The 26232-nt window shown below is 45.0% G+C and overlaps 2 protein-coding genes across 4 annotated transcripts; one reads left to right on the forward strand and one right to left on the reverse strand.

Moving 5' to 3' along the window:
• The first annotated feature begins 1728 nt into the window (after window positions 1–1728).
• EGR2 (early growth response 2) lies at window positions 1729–6120 on the forward strand. 3 transcript variants are annotated; one of them, XM_011964340.1, is made up of 3 exons: window positions 1743–2052; window positions 2153–2261; window positions 3644–6120. In XM_011964340.1, exons 2-3 carry the CDS (start codon window positions 2243–2245, stop codon window positions 4903–4905), a joined length of 1281 nt encoding a protein of 426 aa, XP_011819730.1. In that variant the 5' UTR covers window positions 1743–2052; window positions 2153–2242; the 3' UTR covers window positions 4906–6120. The 3 variants fall into 3 exon arrangements, with proteins under 3 accessions (XP_011819728.1, XP_011819730.1, XP_011819729.1); XM_011964339.1 differs by having other exon boundaries at window positions 1743–1856; window positions 2053–2261; XM_011964338.1 differs by having other exon boundaries at window positions 1729–2261.
• A 3485-nt stretch (window positions 6121–9605) lies between these two features.
• ADO (2-aminoethanethiol (cysteamine) dioxygenase) lies at window positions 9606–13543 on the reverse strand. The gene has a single exon (XM_011964341.1). It carries the CDS (start codon window positions 13026–13028, stop codon window positions 12216–12218), a length of 813 nt encoding a protein of 270 aa, XP_011819731.1. The 5' UTR covers window positions 13029–13543; the 3' UTR covers window positions 9606–12215.
• Window positions 13544–26232: the final 12689 nt, after the last annotated feature.

The following is a 26232-nucleotide window of genomic DNA, read 5'->3' on the forward strand; positions in this document are numbered from 1 at the left end:
CAGTGGCTCCCGCCTGCCCCGGCCCGCACTAGGCTAGGGCCGCTCCGGGCCGGGGGTGAAAAAGGAACAGGACAGGCCCGCGAGGCTGACCCTGCGCATTATCCCTGGCCTCCACGGCTTTGGAGCGGGAAAGGGCTCTGGGGCAGTTCGCAACCTGCACAAACGACCATGAATGAGCCATGCAGGCGGCGGTGCGCTGGACTTGGGCACCCAGGACCAGCCTCCTGTGGGGCCCCGGCCAGGCCCGGTTACCTATGCGAGCTGGGGCTCACTGGTGGAAGCTTTGCGCCCAGCATGCCAGAACCTGCTGCTATTTGGACTTTGGAAAAGTTTTTAAAAATTGCTTTGGGAACTAAACAGAAGGGTTTCTACCGGGGTCTCGCAAAGTAAAACGAGTGGGTTGGGGGATGGGGATGGCGTCTTGAAAGTGATTAGAGATGCTTTCGGCCGTCACTGAGGACCGCGCTGGGCTCACCAAGGTGTTTTTTGGGGAGGGAGAGAAAATATTTATTCTAGTACGTGTATTCTGGCTCGGGTGCGGGCAGGGCGCGGCCCTGGATAGTGGGCCATGGGGGTCAGGAGGAATCTGTGGCTGCCGGGACAGGTAGTGAAGGCTAAGACAGTGTCTTCACAGAGCCTCCTGTCCCGCGAGCCCGGAGCCCGCTCTGCCGCCGGGACACTGCTGGCAACGCGGGCGCGCGGGCGCAGTCAACAGGGAGGTGTGTAGTGTAAGGTGTGTGAGCGGGTGTGTGAAGAGGGCAGCGGGGGCGGGAGTGTGTAGCGGAAGTGGAGCGAGTGTGTGTGTGTATGTGTGTGTGGAGGGGCAGGGTGAGTGTCCAAGCTTCCATCTGGACGCCCCCACGCAGCCGACCGCCCAGACGCGCCGGGAAGGGCGCCCGCTCCGCGCAGCAGCTGAAGGGGGGCGGGGAGCGCGCGGGCAGAGGAAGGAGGGTGTCTCCGGCTGAGGATTTCTCTCGAAGCTCCCCACAGTAATTCTGCTCCTCCTAGGGTTTACCCTCCCAGTCCCAAGGTGCCCAAAATACTTAAACAAACAAACAACCCAAACCTGTTCCGTTTTCGCTCCTGTATAAATAGAACAGACTTTCCAAAAAAGCAATACGCATTCACTCTTATCACCAGCCACTTCTTTCCACCAAGTAATTCAGAAAAAAGCAGTCAGCTTCCGTGAATGCATGTAGCTTTTTTTTTCTTCGCTGCCTCCTTTTGCTTGCGGTTTTGAGCTGCCAAGAAAGTGAGTAGGGGTTTGACTGTAGTGTCTCGGCTCAGCTCGGTTTCTTTCCGAAGTTTAATTTTCCGGAATGGCTCCCAAACAAGGGCTAGGGAGGCGGAGCCGCCGGCACCGGATCTTCGCCTTTTTTGGAAAGTCCCAGAGAACCGGAATTCCTCCCCGCCCCGGGAGGCTGAGCCGCAGCCCGGAGCCGCTCGCTCTCCCGCTGTGGCTGCGGCTGGGTCCATGGCGCGCCCTCTCTCCCGCGATCCCTGTGCCCCGGACCCAGGCTGCAGCTAGGGCCGCGTGCCCGGGACCCCCGCGGATCCCCGCCGGCTGCGAGCTGGGAGTCGCGAGCCCGGCGGAGTCCGCGCGGCCGAGCCCGTGTATGCAAATCAGCCATGTGACGGCAAAAGCCGCCTGGCCCAGCCCTGTTCCTCAGTCCATATATGGGCAGCGACGTCACGGGTATTGAAGACCTGCCCATAAATACTTAGAGCAACACTTTCCGTCTAACTGAGCAAGGAGCAATTGATTAATAGCTCGGCGAGGGGACACACTGACTGTTATAATAACACTACACCAGCAACTCCTGGCTTCCCAGCAGCCGGAACACAGACAGGAGAGAGTCAGTGGCAAATAGCCATTTTTCTTATTTCTTAAAAAACAGCAACTTGTTTGCTACTTTTATTTCTGTTGATTTTTTTTTTTTTTTTTTTTTTTTTGGTGTGTGTGGTGGTTGTTTTTAAGTGTGGAGGGCAAAAGGAGATACCATCCCAGGCTCAGTCCAACCCCTCTCCAAAACGGCTTTTCTGACACTCCAGGTAGCGAGGGAGTTGGGTCTCCAGGTTGTGCGAGGAGCAAATGATGACCGCCAAGGCCGTAGACAAAATCCCAGTAACTCTCAGTGGTTTTGTGCACCAGCTGTCTGACAACATCTACCCGGTGGAGGACCTCGCCGCCACGTCGGTGACCATCTTTCCCAATGCCGAACTGGGAGGCCCCTTTGACCAGATGAACGGAGTGGCTGGAGGTAAGCCGCGTGTCTTCGCAGGCCGGGACCTGCGCGGCCCGGAGGTGGTGGGTGGGGTGCAGTGGGTGTGCGGGAATCGCAGGAGAGGATTGGGGCTCCAGGTGGACGGTGCTGATTGCACTGGCTTTGAAGACTGGAAGTGGGTGTAGGAGGAACCTGCGGCAGCAGGGACCAGGGCGCGCGGGCAGATGCGCCAGGTCGCCAGCAAACCGGCGTGCGTGCGCCCCGGCGCGCCCAGCCCCGGGCGAGCGCAGTGATGGGGGTGGAAGAGGCGTCCCTTCAGGCTTCGAGGCTTGCGCAGGCCCTCTGGCCGGTAGCACTTCGACCTCCCCTCTCCCGGGGCAGGGGCAAAGTGACGGTAAAGTTCGGGGCTCCCGGGGAGAGCTGCGCGCCTGGAGAGCCCAGCGGCGGAGAAGCGCCAGGGGAAATCGTCGGTAGCTCCCTCCTGGGCAGAGCCGACCCCGGGAAAATCTCGGAGCGCTCCCTTCTTGCGGCCTGGAGGCGCTCCCCCACCTGCGCACCGCCCGCGAAGTTGAGGGGGTTAGCAAGGCGGGGGCTCTGGCCGGCGGAGGCAGGGAGTGGGTGGTGGAGGAGGGCGAGCAACGGCGGGAAGCAGCCCCCGGACTGCTGAGGGAGGCCCGCGGGGGCACCGGCGACGCCGGTTTCCTTGGCGATGCCGTGGAAGTCGTCTCTCGCGGCCCCCGCACCTTCCTCGAAGCCGGGCCACTGGCCTTGAGCTGAGGCGGGGACGCGCGGCTGTCGGGAAAGGCGGAGAAGATTGGGAGGGCAGGGAAACCTACGGACTCCTTCCTCTACAGCCCCCATTCCCTCCAGCAGCCCTCAGCTGAAGCGCAGCGGGAGAGGGAGGGAGAGAAAGGCACAAGGCGCTGGGGATGGGGAGCAGCCGGGAAGTCACCCACCCGCTTCTCGGGCTCTCCTCTCGGTTTGGCAGCATCACGGCACTAGGTCGATTCTTGGGTGGTGTTTGTCCTGGTGCCTCAGCCGTGGAACCCCCAGGCAAAAAAGAGGGAGAGAAGCTCCGGGCAGATGGGGCCTTTTAAAATATTGTTGTTGCTATTATTGGGTGTTTTTTATTGGGGACTAGAGCTGCAGATGGCTGGGGGTGGAGGGAAGTTGGGAAAAGCTCATTCTGCTTTTTTGGAGGTAGTTCTTGAGTTCCATACTGTCAATGGGTTGCCACAGTTGGGCTGGCCTCTTCTTACTGTCTGTGGGTCTCAATTTCCCTACCTTTTGGACTTTGCCCCAGCTCTACAGTGCTGAGACTCTGGGCCTTGGGAATGGACCTATGTGAGCCGGGGTGAGAAGGGAATCCTGGCTGTATTTTCATTGTTCCACCTCCATTCTGCCTTTTCCCTCCCCAGATGGCATGATCAACATTGACATGACTGGAGAGAAGAGGTCGTTGGATCTCCCATATCCCAGCAGCTTTGCTCCCGTCTCTGCACCTAGAAACCAGACCTTCACTTACATGGGCAAGTTCTCCATTGACCCTCAGTACCCTGGTGCCAGCTGCTACCCAGAAGGCATCATCAATATTGTGAGTGCAGGCATCTTGCAAGGGGTCACTTCCCCAGCTTCGACCACAGCCTCATCCAGCGTCACCTCTGCCTCCCCCAACCCACTGGCCACAGGACCCCTGGGTGTGTGCACCATGTCCCAGACCCAGCCTGACCTGGACCACCTGTACTCTCCACCACCGCCTCCTCCTCCTTATTCTGGCTGTGCAGGAGACCTCTACCAGGACCCTTCTGCGTTCCTGTCAGCAGCCACCACCTCCACTTCTTCCTCTCTGGCCTACCCACCACCTCCTTCCTATCCGTCCCCCAAGCCAGCCACGGACCCAGGTCTCTTCCCAATGATCCCAGACTATCCTGGATTCTTTCCATCTCAGTGCCAGAGAGACCTACATGGTACAGCTGGCCCAGACCGTAAGCCCTTTCCCTGCCCCCTGGACACCCTGCGGGTGCCCCCTCCACTCACTCCACTCTCTACCATCCGTAACTTTACCCTGGGGGGCCCCAGTACTGGGGTGACCGGACCAGGGGCCAGTGGAGGCAGCGAGGGACCCCGACTGCCTGGTAGCAGCTCAGCAGCAGCCGCCGCCGCGGCCGCCGCCGCCTATAACCCACATCACCTGCCACTGCGGCCCATTCTGAGGCCTCGCAAGTACCCCAACAGACCTAGCAAGACACCAGTGCACGAGAGGCCCTACCCGTGCCCAGCAGAAGGCTGCGACCGGCGGTTCTCCCGCTCCGACGAGCTGACACGGCACATCCGAATCCACACTGGGCATAAGCCCTTCCAGTGTCGGATCTGCATGCGCAACTTCAGCCGCAGTGACCACCTCACCACCCACATCCGCACCCACACCGGTGAGAAGCCCTTCGCCTGTGACTACTGTGGCCGAAAGTTTGCCCGGAGTGATGAGAGGAAGCGCCACACCAAGATCCACCTGAGACAGAAAGAGCGGAAAAGCAGTGCCCCCTCTGCCTCAGTGCCAGCCCCCTCTACAGCCTCCTGCTCTGGGGGCGTGCAGCCTGGGGGCACCCTGTGCAGCAGCAGCAGCAGCACTCTTGGTGGAGGGCCGCTCGCCCCTTGCTCCTCTCGGACCCGGACACCTTGAGATGAGACTCGGGCTGACACACCAGTTCCCAAAGGTCCCGGAGGCCCTTTGTCCACTGGAGCTGCACAACAAACACTACCACCCTTCCCTGTCCCTCCCTCCCTTTGTTGGGCAAAGGGCTTTGGTGGAGCTAGCACTGCACCCTTTCCACCTAGAAGCAGTTCCTTCCTAGAATTTAGCCCATTCTAGTCTCTCTTAGGTGAGTTGACTATCAACCCAAGGCAAAGGGGAGGCTCAGAAGGGGGTGGTGGGGGACCCCTGGCCAAGAGGGCTGAGGTCTGACCCTGCTTTAAAGGGTTGTTTGACTAGGTTTTGCTCCCCTACTTCCCCTTATTTTGACCCATCACAGGTTTTTGACCCTGGATGTCAGAGTTGATCTAAGACATTTTCTACAATAGGTTGGGAGACGCTGATCCCTTCAAGCGGGAACAGCAAAAAGACAAGCAAAACTGATGTGCACTTTATGGCTTGGGACTGATTTAGGGCATGTTGTACAGTGAGTGAAGTATGGCCTTTATGCCGCACTCTGTGGCCCTAGAATGGCGAATCAGAGCATATCTAGTTGTCTCAACCCTTGAAGCAATATGTATTATAAACTCAGAGAACAGAAGTGCAATGTGATGGGAGGGACATAGCAATATCTGCTCCTTTTCGAGTTGAGAAATGTAGACTATTTTTTCAGTGTATATCCACTCAGATTTCGTGTATTTTTGATGTACACTGTTCTCTACAATTCTGAATCTTTGGGAAAAAATGTAAAGCATTTATGATCTCTTGAAATGAGTCAGAGGTTAACTTATTTAAGGGGGATGTACATATATTCTCTGAAACTAGGATGCATGCAATTGTGTTGGAAGTGTCCTTGGTGCCTTGTGTGATGTAGACAATGTTACAGGGTCTGCATGTAAATGGGTTGCCTTATGGAAAGAAAAATCACTCCCTGGGTTTAGTATGGCTGTATATTTCTGCCTATTAATATTTGGAATTTTTTTTAGAAAGTATATTTTTGTATGCTTTGTTTTGTGACTTAAAAGTGTTACCTTTGTAGTCAAATTTCAGATAAGAATGTACATAATGTTACTGGAGCTGATTTGTTTGGTCATTAGCTCTTAATAGTTGTGAAAAAATAAATCTATTCTAATGCAAAACCACTAACTGAAGTTCAGATAATGGATGGTTTGTGACTATAGTGTAAATAAATACTTTTCAACAATATTTTTGTTGCAGAAATCATTTCTGAAATACTTACTGGGTGGGAATTAAACAGTCATTCAGTCGCTGTGGCAGTATTTTTTAAAAACAGCACTAAGCACCAGTGAAAATGCTTTGACCAAACCATCGTCTCCAGGTCTTCTTTGCTAGCCTCTGGATACCAACCCCAAAGCAGGCTCCATTCATAATCAAACACTAGTGTTCTGGGGATTTCCCCCATGCATTAGTGTAAAAGTGGGGAGGCGTTGTTTTGACTCATTGTTCCGTTGTCTCTAACAGCCTATAGCTTCTCTCCGCTCCTGAGTGGGCTCCGGAAAATAAATACTTACAAACAAGTGCCCACTCGGAGACTACACATTTGCAACCGCTTTCAGAACCCTGACCAGGGTCTGGAACTCAGACGAGATGTGGCTTTGTGGAAAGTGTGGTGGCGTGGTCAAGCTGGAAATGACTTTCAGCTTCCAGGATTAGTCTCATGACCACAGAAAACTTTTTGAAAAGCGCTATCATCTCTTCAGATCGAAAATGCTCCCAGACGCTGCTGATGACAGCATGAATGGGTTGCCAAAGGAATTACCCCAGGACTCATTTCTCTCCAGCCTTCACTTCCCAACTGATTACCCCTATCTGAAAGGATCATTGATCTGCCAAAGGTTTGGTGGGTCTAGAAGTGACCATCAAAATACTCAGCTCATTAGATATAGATGCCTCAAGAAAATCTCAAAGATGATCTAAACTAAATAGGCCAATATAGTCCTCCATGGTACTGGATAAGGGTTTGCAAAGAATATACTGTAGGGTTCGTTTTACTGCAAGTCTTTTGTAGTGGCTTTAAAATATAAATTCACCAAAAAATAGTTAATTTAGCCACAAGTAAACAGATGATGCCTTTGTGAAGTTATCATATTTACTGTAAAATCTGGGCCTAAATATCATTTACATTCACCCACCTCTGGATCCTTACACAAATGTAACATGTTGCAGCAGCGTCCACTGTTTAGCTGACATCTGAAAATCCCTTTGTCTATTTGCCCTTCAGTACTGTCAAGACTCCCTCAGGCTCAACCTGTATTTCAGAACAGCAGATGGTTACAGCTACTCTGGAAACCACCGTTTGCCCTTACCAGCACTAGAATTTGAGATCCGATTTGTGGAGGGAATGAATGCCTTTCTTCTATATCTCTTCTCCATCCCTATTTCAAGGATGTAGAATCCCCCTATTCTACTATGAAACAAGAGGTTTCCGAACTTGTTTCAGATTTTTCTAGTGACTGGTGTTTTCCCATTAGTTCCTATTTCCCAGCTTGTTGGCATAGTATCATCCTTGCTTGTCCAACTTTAGTAAGTATCAGACAATGCTACATTTTGATAATTACATGATTTAAAAGAATACTTCCTTCCTACCAAGATTTCATTATATTAAAATATAGTATACCCAAATTTTGTAAGATATATTTGTCTTGCCAAATTCTAATTTTAGAGGATCTTCAATCAAGATAATCTAAACAATTACTTACAAAGCAGTAGACTCAAAAGTCATCTCAAAAATAAAAAAGAAGATATTTTGATGACAGCAAAATTGGTTACATAATCACTTTCACCCTGACGTGAGCTTGGTGAGGTAGCATTAACACACATACCATAAGGAACACCACACCTCAGCGTTTTCTCAGAGCCAACCTTGTGGCTTTTACTAGTAGATTTCAATATGTAAGGTCAGTATCTTTAATCCGATTTTGCTCTCTACTTAAAATATTCAGGGTGCTTCTTGCACATGTCTCATTTTTTACATTACTCAAGAAATAAAGCACAGAAAAATGTCTTCTTCTAATCTTGTATATACACTTCTGGAGAATAATTTCTTAAAGATTCATAGTGCTTTTGAGATAGTTCAATTCATATTAAAAATGAGTTGATTATACCTACATAAGGCTTACAAGTGTTCACAAAAAAGGCTATTTAATTTGATTATCCCAGCTGCTAATAAGATTAAGGCAAATTGTTTCGTGTATGTTAAAAATGGCTGCAGTGACATTTTAACCATTTAATACCACTTTTGTGTGTGTGTGTATGGAGAGTGGGGGGAAGAGCGGTCAGCATTAAAAAGTCCCAAAAATGCTGCCAGCAGAAGCTAAAACTAAACAAATTCTACAGGAGAACAAAAAAGAAAGTAAGTCCTGAAACTCTTTTCTTCCAGAATGAAAGTATTTTTGTTTTCTTGTATAGTACTATCTTATTTTCCTTAGGTTAAATACAAAGTAAGCTTTTTTCTGTTATAGCAAAATAGTCCGATTAGACATTAGCTTCAGATGTGTTTTCCCTCATGCTGTTTCAAAGCTCACTCTCAAGGAAATAAACTATTTTTAAGTGTATATTACTTGGGCTTTAAAATCTGCAGAAGGCCACTAGCTTTTAGTACATAATCTTACAGTATACATTGTGAACCTTTAATGGTAATCAAACTGTGGACACCAGAGCAGGCAAGCTTTTCCCTGTCTTGCAATAATCAAGTAAGAATTATCTCTAAACAATTTGAAACATGTCTTCATTTTCCATAAGTACACTGATTTTGTTTTTCTTTTTTTGACATGCAGCCCCGCTCTTGTCGCCCAGGCTGGAGTGCAGTGGCACGATCTCGGCTAACCACAACCTCCACCTCCCAGGTTCAAGAGATTCTCCTGCCTCAGCCTTCTAGGTAACTGGGATTACAGGTGCCCACTACCATGCCTGACTAATTTTTGCACTTTTAGTAGAGATGGGGTTTTGCCATGTTGGCCAGGCTGGTCTCAAACTCCTGACCTCAGGTGATCTGCTCGCCTCAGCCTCCCAAAGTGCTGGCATTACAGGTATACTGATTTTAATCCAGAAATGCAAACATCCCCAGATTTGGGTTTGAAGATTCAATATCTATAAGGGACTTGACAAATGGTTTCCTTCTTTGACAGCAGATGCCTCATTGCAATGGAAGCGATCAGTGATTGGCTTCTGTATATACGTTTAAGTTATTTAGACCTGCAATTACAGAAGTAGCACTGCTCTCAGGTTAGAATTGGAAAGCAATAGGCAAGCCCTGAATTAAAGATATATTGCTTCTTCACCGGGCTGGAGAGCTAGAGCACAAGATTCAGAATCAGTAACAGATGAGTAATGGCAGAGTCCTCCCGAGATGCCAGGACTGAGGCACCTACAAGGAGACAACGAAAAGGGGGAATAAAAGGTGTGGATTTTGGGAGAAGTTCAGGGTTACTAGTGTTAAAAGCTCAGAAAACCCTCTCCTGTTGACAAAACACATATTATTTAAAAAGCAGGCTATCACTTTCATTAATAAATAGCAGTTGGTGTAAATGCAATCCATTCAAATCAGGCTTAGTAAAAATCAATTCTCATAAAATAGCTAAGTAGGTACACAATACTCTGCATTGATATAACTGGCCACTGACAGAACCAGATACTTTAAAAGCTTCAGAAGCATTTAGACAGACAATTTCTCACCCATGAGGCAATTATTGCATTTATTATTCACTACAAAAGTGATTAGTATCATTGTGCTCATTAGTCTTTCCTAGGGGAAGATAACTTTTATCCCACAGTTGTTATTAAAAATTATCTATATTGGAGGGAGTATATAGAAACACAATAGCAACATATCAAGTCAGTCATGACGAACAGTTTATGCGCACAGGTGCAACATACTTTCTGCACCACACTGTCTTTGTAATAAGCATATTCTTTCCTTAGTGGCTCACTAAAACAAGTTACATTTTGTCTTCACCACTAATTTACTCAGAATTTATTAGTGAACCAAAAGTTTTACTGTTCTTATTGAACTGAATCTGAGATATCATATTGCTGTTTTGGCCTGCAAAAATTTCAGTTACTCTTTTGAAAGCACCTTAGGTATTTTCTTCCAATTTGCTTGTAACTGAAAACTTTAAAACTTTTTTTTTTTTCATAATGAAGTCATAATTCTTCCTTTATTACTATCCTACAGCCAGCATGAGTTTTTGTAGGTGAATGTACTCTAGGTTGTATTATAACACATACATTGCTATTAATAATCTTTGTAAGCTAATCAACTTTTTGCTACAATATAATCCAAAAAAGTATATGATTGATAACCTCATTCATTACCGTGCTATGGAAAAAAAAAACCACCTTTTATTTTGTGAAGTTTTCTAAGAAAATCATTTGCATATCTAGAATTTTATTTTCAAACCAAGTGGCATGAAGAACTGCTTCGAACTGCCCCCAAAGGCATTTTAAACAACATCAGAATGTGGAGCTACAATAAAACAATTTTAACAACCCTGGAGGAAATACTTGGTACTATGCCTGTGTCAGGTTTTATAATAAAGTGGCATGTCCTGTGCAATATCTTTCTGTGTTTTGTTTTGGTTTTATTTTTAAATCACTCACCAAGTATTTGCTTTTTTATACTATCTTAAAAACTGGGAACAAATACTCCCTCACCCTGGGTCTCTGTGTGTATAAAGAGCCAAAGGCACATACTCTTTCTCTACATACCGGGTCAACATTCCACCAACAATAGCAAATCTCCCTTTATTATAGATATTAGAACTCTATTGCCACTTGGGCAAGTCAATCAAGAGGGCTTAGACGACAGCTGGGCAAATTTTAATGTGTTTATTTCTACAATTTGTTTTTATTAAAAGTTTTGTGAAAAAAGGAATCTTATAAATAGTAAAAAGGGAGAAACAGTGCTTCATGGCCTGAAGCAAATGGTGTCAATACATCTGTAAACAAGGTGAGACTGCTCAGACTATTAAACGCACAAAAATAAAACTAGTCACAGATAGCAAGACTGTTCATTTCAGGGTTTGGGAGTGGGAAGTGGGAAGTGTTTAATTCCAAGTTTTGGTGCCCTAAAATGGCTAGCAGTCTAGTTAATTCTCAATTCTTTAGCTGTGATCTTCTGTGCCTTCTATCTCGTCCTACAGAAAATCACATTAGATGAACCCAGCGCTCAGTCGTTTTAGGGAGAGGGTTGAGACAACACTGCCAGCAACACAGCTGGAAATACCCGAGTCGGGAACATTAGAGTTCCTGAGAGAATGTGAAACAGCTATCAACATAATATTTCTCCCTACTTTTACAGTAAAATATTGGAAGTAAATAAAGATAGGGAATACAACAGCTGGCTAGGAGTGTTTTACATTCAGTTGTTTGGAAGCATAACACATTCAGCTCCTTTGAATCTTCCCGTTAGAAAATATAGAATTACTCTATCACCTTTTAAGGTACAGTAAGACAAGAAAAAAAGTCATGTGAGGATAATACAGTCTTTGCATTAAAGGTGAATCTGCAACATGAAATCTGCTCAACTCACAGATCTGGAGATTCACAGGGAAGATAAGCTCTAAGTGACCATGTCACAGAGATTATGCAGGTGCTGAATTTCTTAGTAGATGCTGCCTGAGTAAACCAGATGTGGCTACTGGGCACAGGGAGGAAAGAAAATAAATCTTGTCCTCTACATGCATAGTTATGTTGTGAGAGTGATCCCCAAACTGAAAAAATCATTTAATTTTCACAAGGAATTAATTAGGCAGGCCAGCTCACTTTAAACAGTAGCTCATCTCTTTAAACCTAGTTTTTACCAATGACTTGAACTAAAAACAATTCAAACCACTGGGTCATGCACAGTCAATAAGTTAAAACTGTAAGAAAAAAAGGGCATAAGGGCATGAGTGGAAAATAAACCCTATTTACCTAAGGGGTGGGGAGTGGGAGGAAGAAAACCACTTAGTATTTTGTATAGAATGGGGAAGAGAGGAAGATACTTTCATTATGGCTTTAGGATGGAAGCGCTTCAGATAGTCCCCTGCCCCATTCCTCCAAATCAAAGCCCCAGTGGCAGTGACGGTACCAGGAAACAATCTAGCCTCCCCGCCCACTCCGCCCCCATAACCGTGCCCGGCGGCTGCTGTCCAGTCGCCCGTGCTTCCCAAGGCTGCCGAGGAAGCGGCTGCTGCTCATTCCAGTAGATCCAACGCCCAGGCTCGGGGGTAGAGAGAGACACAGCCCTTGTGGTAGGGTAGGGCACGTCTTCGGCCCACTGCTCCTGGGCGCCGGTGGCTTCAAGGGAAGACCTTGGGACCTGGATAGGGTTCTCCCTCGCACCAGAAGTCATCGGCCTGTGGGGTCTCCAGGAGCCACACCTCTCGGGGCAGGTCACAGGCCAAGCTGGAGGCCTCCTTGGGCCTGACCGGCTCCAGCACCCGGTAATAGTGGCAGTCCCGGCCGTCGTCGGGGTCGTAGGGCGGGGCCAGGATGTCCAGGAAGGCGGCAGGCCCTTCCACGGCGTCGATCTGGTGCAGGTTGTCCCGGTGCGGTGTCAGGATGCAGGGGCCACTGGCCTCGGTGTACTCGGCCCGCGAACGCAGCACGCCCGGCCGCACTGCTTCTCGCTCCCGGGGCTGCAGCGGCGGCTCAAACTGCTGCTCGGGCGGCAAGGCCCGCGGCCGTTGCCCGCCGCCCGCGTCCAGCTTGTCCATACAGCTGATGCGCACGGTGCCGTATAGCACCTTGAGCATGCCATGCATGCCCGGGTGGTCGTGCAGCGGGATGGACGTGCCGCTCTTGAGCAGGAACACGCCCAGACTGAAGCCGTCCGTCTCGTAGATGTGCATGTAGGTGACTGGCGGCAGGTTGGGCGGCAGTGGCTGTAGTGTGGCCTTGCGCGGGGCGATGTTCAAGTCCTCGGCGCGGACCTGGGTCAGAAGGCTCTTCAGCTTGCTCAGGTTCTCCGGGAAGCCCGGCGGCATCGGCGCCTCCGGGCCAGAAGCCGCGCCGCGATCGGAAGCGCCGCGACCGCCCCCGCTGTCCCGGAAGGTGAGGCAAGCCTGGCGGGCGATCCGTTGGATCAGGGAGGCCATGTTGTCTCGGGGCATGGTCTGCTGCTCCTCTGCGTACCGGGACCGGCCCCCTCCTTTCCTCCGCCCCTTGCGGTCCCCGGCGGCCGCCACGGCTGCCCGCAGCCCGGGTCGAGGCGGGTGGCCCCGCAACCACCGGCCCGTCGGGCGCGCGGCACCGCCGCCAACCTCCGCAGCCACGCGCCCGCAACTGCCCGGCGCGCTCGCCTTGCGCCCCCTCTGAGCGTGCACGCGCACGCCCCACACCCCGCACTCACGCTCCGGGAGCAGATACCGGCCGCGCGGACGGTGCCAGGCTTTGCCTTACGCCCGGTGCTCCATTCATGCGGCCCGCACCTACGACGGTGGCCGGGCGCCCGGGGACCCTGCAGAGCATGCCGGGACTTGTAGTCCGGTCTTCCGCTTGAGCGCTGAGAGAGTTCACTTAGTTGATTGGAAAATGGAGGAACTATTACACATGTTGGGAATAAAGCGATCTTTTTCAGAATGCAGAGGTGTTTTTCTTGTTTTAAAAAAGATGACTCGAGGTGCAAGAGTAGCAGTCACTTGACTACAACTCCCGGCATCCCCCGCAGGGTGGAGTGACGCACTTCCGTCAGCTGGCCCGCGAAGTAGTGGAGGCTCTTGGCCTTCATAAACAACAGGGCAAGGAGGGTCGTTAACCTTCTGGCGCCGCTGGGGCCTGGTTAGCCATGCAGGGTCGCCTTTCTTTGGCCTTGCCCCTGGGAAGGAGGCTGTTGAGTCAGCCTTAGCTCCTCATAGCCGCCTAGGTAGCACTGTCTCCCACGGGAATTGTAGGAGGGCGCTTTTGTAATTTTGTGTTTCCTAGGAGGGAAGGGGGTCCAGGCCGTCCTCTGTGATCACCAAGGTTACTCGGCCCAGCTGGGCCCAGTTGTTTGCATCAGGACCTGATGACGCAGCTCTTCTGGTTACAGAGCACGATAGCTTTTTGCTGGAGAGGCTTGAGAGGCCATTTACAGTGGTCGTGGATTCTGAATACTAGTGGTTGTCAAATCTTAGTTTGCCTGAGAAGGGGGAGGGGGCTTTTATAAATGCGGATTCCCTGTCGTCACCCAGAGATGGAGTTACTAGATGGTTCTGAGGCAGCCTAGGAGAAACAGTGGTGTGCAACAGTCAGTTCAATCAGTAATTGTGAAATTAGTTCACTACACAGAGGCATCCTGCTCTGTGGCATGAACTAACTTTTGACATAAGAAAATGACTAGAAAAGCAAGACATTAGATACTATGACTGTAAACCCTGAGTTTAAAGTCTTTTTAGACTCCGAAGCTGACCATGGGTTTCTTGTACATTTTGTAATTGGAGTGATTCAGTAAATCCTCTCCAGTTAAAATAGGCATACTTTTTTAGTGAATTACGTAACCTGGCTAATGAGTACTCACAATATGCCAGGCACTGTGTTAAGTGAATTATATAACGAATGTTATACTATTTAATCCTTGCAGCATCTCTTAAGAGGCAGGCACTATTATTATTCCCAGATTGCAGATGAGGGAATACGTTGTAGGATAGTGAATACTAAGTACTCTGCAAGGCATAAGCAGCAAAGCAGAAACAAGTACAGTCTTACCAAAACCAGCAGCTTGAATTGGTGTAAAAGGACTTCATTGTGAAGAGCAAAAGAATAAAGCTTCCTCAGCATGGAAGGGGACCCGGGGCGGGTTGCCCCTATGATTTATATTTAAGATGCTCCCTCGTGCGATTTTTATTATTGTTATCATTATTATTTTTGATACGGAGTCTCGCTGTGTTGCCCAGGCTGAAGTGCAGTGGCGCGATCTCGACTCACTGCAAGCTCCACCTCCCGGGTTCACGCCATTCTCCTGCCTCAGCCTCCGGAGTAGCTGGGACTACAGGCACCTGCCACCACGCCCGGCTAATTTTTTTGTTTGTTTGTTTTTGTATATTTAGTAGAGATGGGGTTTCACCGTGTTAGCTAGGATAGTCTTGATCTCCTGACCTCGTGATCCGACCACCGCGGCCTCTCAAAGTGCTGGGATTACAGGCGTGAGCCACCGTGCCGGAACAAGCGATTCTTGATGATGAGCCCAGTTTGAGAACCACTGGTAGATCTGTAAATAGTGAACCAGCTCTCGTTAGTTAAAAGGGTGGTTATTTGCTTTAGGAAAGGATTGTTAAGATTGATTGATTTTCGGCCGGGTGCGGTGGCTCACGCCTGTAATCCCAGCACTTTGGGAGGCCAGGACGGGCGGATCACGAGGTCAGGAGATCGAGACCATCCTGGCTAATACGGTGAAACCCCGTCTCTACTAAAAATACAAAAAATTAGCCGGGCATGGTGGCGGGCACCTGTAGTCCCAGCTACTCGGGAGGCTAAGGCAGGAGAATGGCGTGAACCCGGGAGGCGGAGCTTGTAGTGATCCAACATCCGACCGCTGCACTCCAGCCTGGGCAACAGACAGAGCGAAAAAAAAAAAAAAAAAAAAAGAGAGATTGATTCATGTTCAGAGGTTGCCATGCCATTGTTACGTTATTTAAATGTACTTTCAAAGCTCATAATTAAATTTCATGCAGTCTTTTTCTAAAGTGAGGAATATTTGAGAGTAAAATTCCTTCCCTTCCTTTATTTACAAATATGAATTTTTATTTATTGGTTTTACTTCTATTAAGATATAATTAGTGGGAAGTATAGACTTCATGGAACACAGACTGTATACTATATTAACATGCGAATCTGTTTGATTTCCAAATCTGTCACTTAATGGTTGTCCACACTTAACTGAATCAAAATTTTCGTCTATAAAATAGGATAATACACCTGTGTGAATCACTGATGACACTATGTAGAACATAGTAGCTGCCCCATGACAGTAGCTATTATAGGTTTAAAATGGCTATAAGTTGTACTTAAAGACCAATGAATTTAAATAATACTAAGCAAGTATTGAAAGGGAATTTGACTTGTTTTGAGAATCAGCTTCAGGGTAGAGATAAAAATGATTATTGCTTAAACCACTTACCTGGTAATACCATTCCTCAAGTCCTTGCTAGTCATCCTTTGGCCTGAGTTCACAGTTTCCAAAGACTGCCTCTGTCAGAATCACTTGGGAGTGTTTGTCAAAAGTGCAGGTTCCCAGATCATGTCAAAACCTACTGCATCTGAATCTTTTGCACATTAAAAATTTTAAGAACCAGGCAGGCATGGTATGGTGGTTCACGCCTGTAATCCCAACACTTTGGGAGGCCAAGACAGGAGGATCGCTTGAGGACAGGTGTTCAAGGACAACCTAGGCAACATTGCAAGACCCACATCTTTACAGAGAAAATTTAAAAATTAGTTGAGCATGGTGATACATGCCTGTAGTGTATTCTGGAGGCTGAGGCAGGAGGATTGATCGAGCCGATGAGTTCAAGGCTGCAGTTAGCTATGATTCCACCCCTGCACCCAGGCCTAGGCAACAGAGTGAGACTGTCTCTAAAAAAAAAGTTCGTAAGAACTGCTGAGTGTCTACAGGGCATGTGGTACTTTTTTAGGTCACAAAGAGACTACCTCCATAATTCGTTTAGATGTTGCCCTTCATTCAGAGCTGCACTAATGGGTGACATTGACTCTATGGGCTTTTGCCCTTAAGAAGCAGTTTACTTGCCCTTCTGCCCCACTGCCAGTAGCATAGACTAAGTGGGTTTCTGTTAGCATTAACATCCTTCTTTTTTATCCTCTTTGATTCTGTAATTCTTCAGTGTTGTTGTAAGCAAAATGGAGACCAAAGAGATCCTGAAAGGGAACAGACAGGAAGAGAAGTGATAGTGAACAAATACTAGGAAAATGCATGGCAGAGACAAGGTTTGGGGAAAGTTTGGAATAGACAAAATCAATCGTTTAAGAAACAGTCGGTATCCACTGGGTACCAGGCATTGTTCTAGGCTTTGGGGATTCAGCAAGGAACAAAGAAAAAGTCCAAATTCCCAAGGCGTTTACCTGGAAGGAAATGTGTATGTTTGAGAGGATGGAAGTGTTATACAGTGCGAGTAAATGAGCAACATACTTTTCAGACAGAGAAAACTTAGGAAGACAGTAAAATACAGTAATAGGATGGTATGATATTTATGTGTGTGTGCTATGTTACTTTAAATTGGGTTATCAAGAGGACCAGATATTAACATTTAAGCCACTTTTGAATGTTAAGGAGTTAGCCATGGAAAAATCTGGGGTCAGAGCATTCCAAGACCAGGAAACATCCTTAAGATTGTTAACAGGGTATTGACTATCACAACTTTGACCACATAGGAAGGAACTGGGTATAATTAGGAGAGAAGATAAAGACCTGTGGGGTTAAGACTGCATAGTGAGCTTCCAGGTTCCTGGAGGGAGATGCAGGTGGAGAGGCCAGTAGGGATTGTACTATGTAGGCCTTTTAGGCCGTGAGAGGGGGTAATAGGAAGTTGTAGGCTGTGGTAGGGAGTTGGATTTTATTCTAAATGCAGTGAGAAGTCTTTGGAGAGCTTTGGGCAGGGGAGTGATTTGATCTGTTTTACATTTTTAAGAGGTTGGTGGTGGGGTGAGTGTAACAGCAGGGAAACCTGAATGAGGGGCAGTAATCCAGAGGAAAGACAAGAGAACTAGTGTAAGGATAAGAATCTGTTTGAAGGTACAGCTGACAGGGCTTGCTGATGAGCTGTTGCTTCAGCAATCTATTTCAAAGTGTATTTTCTCCATGTTTTTTCTTTCACAGGTTGACAGCTCTGTGGTGATAGGTAAGACTGATAAAGCTTAAATCCCACCTCCTGCCCACGTCTATTAAATTTAGGAATGAGGGAAGCACACAGAAGCATGAGTAAAGCTGAGATTTTTTTTTTTCTCCTCCTTTACAGTTGCTTAATTAACCAGGAAACAAGGAGAGCTGGAAGAGCCCCCAGCCTATATGGATTTAACTCCACTTGTTCATTTCTATGATCTCTTCATTCTTTGGGAACTAGGCTTGTGCTTTTGCCTTTCGTTCTTCTTCCCCTACCTCTTGACTCTATGGGGACTAATTTTCTTTAATTCACAAGATACATTACCTTCTGGCTTTTACTCAAATCTTCTTCAGAATTCATTTGTCCATTTCTTTTGGTACACTGAGATCCAGTGGAAAGAGTACAAAAGATTATAATGATATTCTCACATACTCAGAGTTCCTAGTCTGCAGTTTTGTTTTGTTTTTGTTTTTAAAGTGGGAAGGAAGGTTTATTTTTTCCCGAGTAGTCATTTCCACCTTATTCCGCTATCTGCCTTGTATATTAGCATAGAACATGGTAAATAAGTGGATAAAAATATCTCTATTTTCAGACTAATTCATACTCAATTATATTTGAAGTATTTTGGATTTGTATCATTGCTTTCAGTTTTTAAAAAACATGAGTGTATATTTCTCATTCCTTATTATGAATGAATGTCATGTTGTAAGAAAAAATAATAATTTCAAAGTCAGAGGAGCTGGTGTCATGGCTTTGCCACTGACTACCTGTGTGTTACTGAGCAAGTCACCTGACTTCGCTGGATCCCAGTTTCTGTGAGAGATGATTTATTTGTAAGATTCCTTCTAGCATGTCGTTAGCTCAATGTGGAGGACAGAGACAATCATAAGACTGATTCACACAAAACCAAACATATGTATTTTCTTTCATTTATCTAAAATTATTACACTATAATCCTGTTAGCTGTGTCCATCTCCACTAAGATCATATAAAGTAACTCTGCCCACTCTAGTTCAAATTTGTGTGGTTATTTGAAGTCATATCACTTTGGTGTACGGGCTATTTAGTTAAATATGCTAAGTTCAGGGCTTTTTCATGTTTGGGTCAGACTTTAGGTGTACACATTGCACTAATAAATTGCATAGGTTGTGTTGTGTGATACATGCCATAGACACCATTTTCTAACTGTAATTCTATAGACTGGTGCATAGTGGATTGGGATAGAGAAAGACTTAAATTTATTCTTTTTTTCCTCTTACTTGCCAATGTCTTATTTCAGGCAATGAGAGGCGAGGGAAAAAGAATTAAAAATTGGTAGAATGCAGAGCGTAGTTGAGGTGGGGGAAGGTGCAGCTTTCACAAGTTATTAACAAAGAGAAGATTTTGCTATAGCCCAGGCTGAAGCACTGCCAGAGGTCATGTATTATGATTTTTGGAGGTGATTTAAGATTATAGCACCCCCTCCACCAATTTGGTATTAGAGAGGTTTTCCTCTTCTCATTTAAGCAATGCAACTATTATGAGACTTAAAATTGTTGTGAACTGTAAATTAAATTCAAACACACTTTACCTCTCTTAATTAACTCCCCCCGCCCCATTTCATGCTTCTTGTTTTTCTTTTCCTTTTTTTTTTTTCTTCTGAGAAGACATCAGCTATCTCCACCTCCTCCGCTTCCCCATCTGTCCTCTTCCTCCTGGCTGAGAGAGTTTTACTTTATATTTATTTTAATTAATGGATTTGAATCACAAGTGGTGAAACAGTTGATGTTCAGCTTCAAGAGGCAGTGAAAGGGAAAATCGTCTTCCTTGACTTGCCAGCAAAGAACTGTGTGTTCATTGCTGGTGCCTGCCTGAAAAATGACTGGGAAAGGGGCAGGATAGGGTTCCAGAGTTCTATGTCCTTGCAGGGGAACAGATGCCGTATACTAGGATTAAGGGAGATGAAGTTGGGGAAACTCTTTAGAATGATATTGTACTTTCTTGGGAGATGCTTTTCCCACAGGATGCTTAGTATTAGGTGGGTGCAAAAGTTATTGCGGTTTTTGCCATTAAACCATAATTATATTTGCACCAACCCAATAAATATTGCTTTATGGTCATGGATCATTGGTTTAGAATAAAATTCCTTAGGAGCAAAATAGCAGGATGCAATTAATTGTTTGAGCACTCTGATTAATAAAATCCACTGTAAGTTTATCACCTTTTTCTCTTTAGTTGGAGAAGGCATATGATACCTTGTTTTTTTTTTTTTTGTTTGTTTGCTTTTTAAAGCTTCTCCCTTGACTATTCGCCTTAAATTACACTCCTGGGCATTTGACTGACTTGAAATAAATAAATAGGGGCAGTATTACACGTGTTTCCTTGGAGAGATGAAATGCCACTAATCAAAGCCTTCTTTTGGAAAAACAAACAAAGATAACCTTGTCCATAGATGCTCTGTTCTGGCATTTTGGAGAAAGTGTGAGAAATAACAGTACGATTTGAAAGTGGAACAGCAGGATTGAACATGGAAAGAATAATGGACTGAGAGGATACCAGTTCTCCTCCTGGTTCTAGCAACCAGCTGTGTGACTTGGGGCAAATGATTTCACTTCTGGGAACTTCAGTTCCTTTATTTATAAAGTGAAGAATTTGGTTTAGATGATTTACCACTTTCCTTCCAGCATTAAAAAAAAAAACCTATGAATTTTGAAGATTGTAATGATATGAAATTATATTAATTTCATACCATGATCTACACAGATATCACAAAAGACACTTTTAAATGTATTTTTAACATGAAGAGAACACTCAGTAGCATGTATATAACGATATTTGACTTGTTTTTTATGTCTTGTGTTTTCCCTTTCCACAGTAGATTATATTGACTTTTCCTGAATATAGATCATTGAGTAAAATGAGCAGGAGCTCTTGTTTAAAATGTTTGTTATTATTTTTAGTTTCCACAATGTATTTTTTTAAGGAAAAACTTTTTTTTTCATTCTAAGCACAAATTATAATGCAATAAGCCTGCCATGTATTGCTAGTGGGAAAAGCAAAACATGACTTGAGTTAACTACACATTTCAACAGGACATGCTGAGTAATTGACAACCAACATCAGAGTGCATAGAAATTTCTTTAAGGCAGCAGAGCTTTAGTTTAATTAGATAATTAGCCCTGGTCAGCCTATAATGAATGCACAGGCAATTAGCAATGAATTTGTACTGCTAAAGCCTGTTTTTCCTCTTTTGTGTTCCTTTGCTGTCATTAACAACTCTAACTACTGAACAATTTATATCTTCACACTAACAATCAACTTCATTGTCATTAAACTCTTTGAAAGCGATAAAGCAATGAGACCTGACTTTCGTTGCACAACATTAAGTGATTATGTTAAGTAATGCCATTTATTTGCCTAGCCATCCAGCTGCTATATTATGTCAAGCAAATAGGGCTTTTAAAAGCAGTGCACACTCCGTGATTTTGATGATTACTTTATTTGTCAAACCCAAGCAACTGGCAAGAGATGTACCTCAATTCGTAGTTCTCACTCAGTAGCTTTCAGCAGACTTGAATAAAAGAAAACAGTTACACAAATCTACTAAAAGCAAGACCCTGTAAAAAAAAAAAAAAAAAAGGCCTTTCTTCGTGGCTTAAAGATTCTTATGTTTGGAAAATTCGAGATAAATTTCAGTAAGTGAAAGCCCTTGCTGGGCCATCTTTTCTTGTTTGAGCAGTTTTAGTTTCATGATGACAGATGGAACCTTTATGGCTTTTCCTCACATGCCTCCACTGCAAGTCTTTTCCATCCATTTACTGTTTCTTAGGGGAATGGCAGAAGAGAAAAACAAGGAGAAGAAAGGGAGTGACAAAGGGAGGAGAGAGAACTTTCAGGACAGCGGAAGTTACCAAAGAAATATAGATTGTGTTCCCAAGACTCTGAGTATTGACGTCATGAAGACATTTGTGTTGCTCTGGTCTGGGTGTGTAAACTGAAAGACTTCATCATATTTCAATCACAAATTGTTGGAGTAGGTAGTTAGGCAGACATGAGCAGGGCAGGACAGGGCCCTGCCCACCAGGAATGTCAGGTGACCATCAGGTGATGGTCAGCTGGTTGTTAAACTGTCTCTGTAAAACAATAATTGGGCACAGCTGGTGCCAGGGAATGGCAGTCTCCCAATAGATAAGAAAACACCCACATCTGGTTATCAGCAGCTTCCTGATGAGATCTCAGGAGTTAGGCAAGTGGGCTCAAGGATGCGCACTAAGAGGCAAAATGGTGGTTTAATGGGTGTATGACCTTCCTCTAGGAATGCTCAGCTAGTAAGGGAACAACACCTCAAGTGAGCATTTGTACAAATTCAGTAAACACACTGTGCATGCAGCCCTTCCCAAGTGCTGGCTGGCCACCAGGCATGGAGACAACCTGCTCCAAGGGAAGCCCTTTCTTCTCAAGCGAGAAGAAACCAAAACCCCAAACCATGCCAATGTACGAACCTCCAGGTCAAGAGCCAGATGGGGCACTTGGATCTCTCAGGTCACTCGCTTGGCCCTCTTCCAAGTGTACTTTACTTCTTTTTGTTTCTACTGTAAAAATTTTTTTTAAAATAAACTTTCACTCCTGCTCTAAAAGTTGCCGTGGTCTTTCCCTCTGCCTTAAACGTGCATCTGCTCCTCAGCCAAATTATTTTCTTTGAGGAGTCAAGGATCAAGTTTGCTTCAGACTTGTACAGATTCACTGCTGGTAACATAATGAGTTTTGAAAAATGGACATTTTAAGATGTGGATATCACCTACAATATCAGAAACCAGTCTAATCCCATTAAAATGTATAAAGCTGTTATTTATACAGAGTTTTTTAAAATATAGACTCTGTTCTACTTATTAATAATCTAATAGGGTTTGGGAGATTAAATCCAATATTAGAAAACTAGTCAGCCAATTAATAGCTATTTAGGAATTCATTAAATAAATGCATTGCTTACTATTTAAGCAGAATTTAAAAATGTATAAACAGAATGTTTCTTCTGGTTGGAATATGAACACTGGCTTATATTTCTTATCTTGAGACTTCCCATCTGGCTGGTCTTGGAAATATTTTTCTTTTTTTTTCCCCCTAGCAATGCAACAACTAGCAATTAGAGTTTCAGAAATGCCAATTTTAATCACTACTTCCATTTCCAAAATAGAAAAACTTGCATGAACTATACAGTATATAAAGCCTCTTCATTTTATTCAATTGAGTGTTTGGAAAAGGCAATTTCAATAAATCAAAGCCAGGGATAAGATATTCCAGAAATGTTAAGAAAATAGTGCAGATCCTTATAAATTATGGTCATTTTTACTCTTAAGCTGGGCACTGATATCACTCGCATTGATGTTTATATTATCTAGGTATCAACTTTAGTGCAGTTAGCTCACAGAGAGCAGGGTTTCTCAACTTCAGTACTGTCGACTTTTGGGTTGGCTAATTCTTTGTAGTGGGGCCTGACCTGTGCATTGCAAGATGTTCGTCAATATCCTTGGCCTCTACCCGCTAGATGACAGTAGCACTAACTCCCATACCCCACCCTGTTGTGATAACCGTAAATACGTCCATCTGTTCCTAAACGTCCTCAGGATATGGGGCGAAATCACCCCTGGTTGAGAATCAGTTATAAAGAATAAGGTCTTGGCAACTGCTTCCTTTAAAAGCGTTTAAATATTAAACAAAGTGTGTTGAATTTGGATGTCTAGATCCAAATTCTTAACTTTAGTAAGTTCTTTTTGTTTGTTTGTTTGTTTTGAGTCAGGGTTTTGCTCTGTTGCCCAGGCTGGAATGCAGTGGCAAGATCACCACTCACTGCAATCTCTGCCTCCTGGGATCAAGGGATCCTCTCACCTCAGTCTCTAGAGTAGCTGGGACCACAGGCATGCACCACCACTCCCAGCTTTTTTTTTTATTATTTTGTAGAGACAGGCTTTTACCATGTTGCCCAGGCTGGTCCCAAGTTCCTGGGTTCAAGGGATCCACCTACCTTGGCATCTTAAAGTGCTGGTATTACGGGCATGAGCCTCTATGCCCAGGCAGTAAGTGACGTCTTAATAGAGATAAATAAATCAGAGCCTTGGTGAATCCCAGTTTGGAGTAATTTGAGGGACACCAGTAAAACACTCTTGTTTCCAAATACCACTTGATTTTTCCCAAACAGGCTGCTATACTGTTGGAAATTTCTAGTCGGAAATTCGTTCTTTCTGTTAAAATGCAAACATTCCTGAGAGGAGAATTTCTTTACACAAAAACTGAAACTTCAGTTTTCAGTTAAAAGCTAATGTGTTATTAATATATAACTACATGTATATATGAGTTATTAATATATACCTATAATACCGTTCTACTTATGACAAGATCCTTCAGGAAGAAGACCCAGGAGAAAATTACCTTGCATATCAAGAGTTGGTAGATAAACACGAAGCAATCACCTTGGGAAAAGGAGTGGTGAAAGTAGAAAGCACTAAAGAGATTCTTTATAGTTTTTCATGGGTAGCCTGAGTTGCTCTTGCCGTGTTTTTGTTTGTTTGCTTGTTTGTTTGTTTTACTCCTCCCTATATCTTTAAATGCTATTTTTTAAAAAAGTAGTGAAGAGGTAGCCAAGATGTTCTTCAACAGATGAAAGGATAAATAAATGGTGGTACATCCAAATAATGGAATATTAATCAGTTATAAAAAGGAATGAGCTACCAAGCCATCAAAAGACATGGAGGAAACTTAATCCATGTTACTAAATGAAAGAACCCAATCTAAAAAGGCTGCATACTGTGTGATTCCAAGTACGTGACATTCCAGAAAAGGCAAAACTATGGAGATAGTAAAAAGATCAGTGGTTTCCAGGGACTAGAAGAGAGAGGGATGAGTAGGTGGAGCACAGAGGATTCTTAGGGCAGTGAAACTACTCCATGTGATTCTATAATGGTGGATACGTGTCAGTAAACATTTGTCCAGATTCATAGAATGTACAAAACCCAGAATGAATGCTGATATAAACTATAGACTTTGGGTGATAGTGATGTGTCAGCATAGGCTCATCAATTGTAGCAAAATACCACTCTGGTGGGGATGTTGATGATGCTCTGCACGTGTTGGGGCTGGAGATGTATGATAAATCTCTGTACCTTGCATTCAGTTTTTCTGTGACCCTAAACCTGCTCTAAAATAAACTCTATTTTAAAGGTAAAGAAGAGTACATAGATGGTGTAGTAGTTGTTGTTGTCTATTGCACTTTCTTTGACACTTCACGTTGGGTGTCCCAAGTTAATTTTGAATAGTTACTGTAAATAAAATATAAAAGTCTAGAGAAGGACAGGTATCTAAGTCTATCATCTATGCTAATGGGGAGGCCTGAGAGGTGTAGTGCCTGCTTTTCCTCCCTTGTTGCCTAACACATCAGTGACTGGCAATTTTGGACCTAGAAGATGGTTTGTTTCCTGGACCTAGCACCGCTCACTAGGTACTATAAGGAATGGCCTTGCTTGTGTAATGCATAACATTCCATAAGTAGATGTTCAGGCTAATGTTCAATTTTAAAAAAACACACCTTTCTAATCACTGAAACAGTGCTCCGTAAAAAGGAACTTTCTGAAACATAGGAGATGCACGGCGATCTGATGGCCAGCATGCTGAAGTGGGTTCCAGGGTATTTTCGTAAATCCTGTAGTAGCTCCCCACACTAGGCTTCCATTTAGGCTACGGGATTTCAGTTTTTCATGCTGGGTTTTTTTCTCATTGACTTTTCTTACGTAATTACTGTATCATGGCCCTCAGGCCATGACCAAACTCTAAGAATAGTTTCTGTTTATTTTTTTTTCTCATCGAATGTCACTTGCTTCTTCATTTCTTAATTTCTTCCTAAAGCAAAGGAGCCAAAATACACCACAGATCACAGCTGGACTAGACAACAAGCAACTCCTTTGCAGGGGCCCATGCAGAACCTGATTGATTTATGTAAACATTTTGCCACTTACTATATAAAGTTGTGGACTCCTTAACTAGTTACTGATCTTGTACTCTCTAGTAGTTAACATAGCCTATTTTCAAAAAGTCCAACTGAACACAGAAGTAAAACGATTTTTTTTTTTTTTTTTTTTTTGAGACAGGGTCCCACTCAGTCACCCAGGCGGGAGTGCAGTGGTGTGATCTCAGCTCACTGCAAACTCTGCCTCGTGGGCTTGGGCCATTCTCCTGCCTCAGCCTCTCGAGTAGCTGGGACTTTGGGCATACACCACCACACCTGGCTAATTTTTGTATGTTCTGTAGAGACAGGAGTTTTGCCGTGTTGCCCAGGCTGGTCTCAAACTCTGGTGCTCAAGCAATTCGTCCACCTTGGCCTCCCAAAGTGCTGGGATTACAGGCGTGAGCCACCGTGCCCATCTAGTGTTAATAAAATGAAATATTCTTTCTTGTTTGTTTCACCAGTTCTTACTTTCAGGCTGAATAGTTTAACATTCTGCAGTTTAACATTCTACATTAACCTCACATTTTT

The sequence above is a fragment of the Mandrillus leucophaeus genome, unplaced genomic scaffold (genome assembly GCF_000951045.1).
Source record: "Mandrillus leucophaeus isolate KB7577 unplaced genomic scaffold, Mleu.le_1.0 Scaffold694, whole genome shotgun sequence".
Classification (NCBI taxonomy): Eukaryota; Metazoa; Chordata; class Mammalia; order Primates; family Cercopithecidae; genus Mandrillus; species Mandrillus leucophaeus.

Excerpts from the sequence above, each read along its gene's own strand:
- EGR2 (XM_011964338.1), top strand. The coding sequence starts at position 2,093 with ATGATGACCGCCAAGGCCGTAGACAAAATCCCAGTAACTCTCAGTGGT. Across the intron at positions 2,262-3,643 it reads GATGAACGGAGTGGCTGGAG|ATGGCATGATCAACATTGAC; the intron begins GTAAGCCGCGTG and ends TTCCCTCCCCAG.
- ADO (XM_011964341.1), bottom strand. The coding sequence starts at position 13,028 with ATGCCCCGAGACAACATGGCCTCCCTGATCCAACGGATCGCCCGCCAG.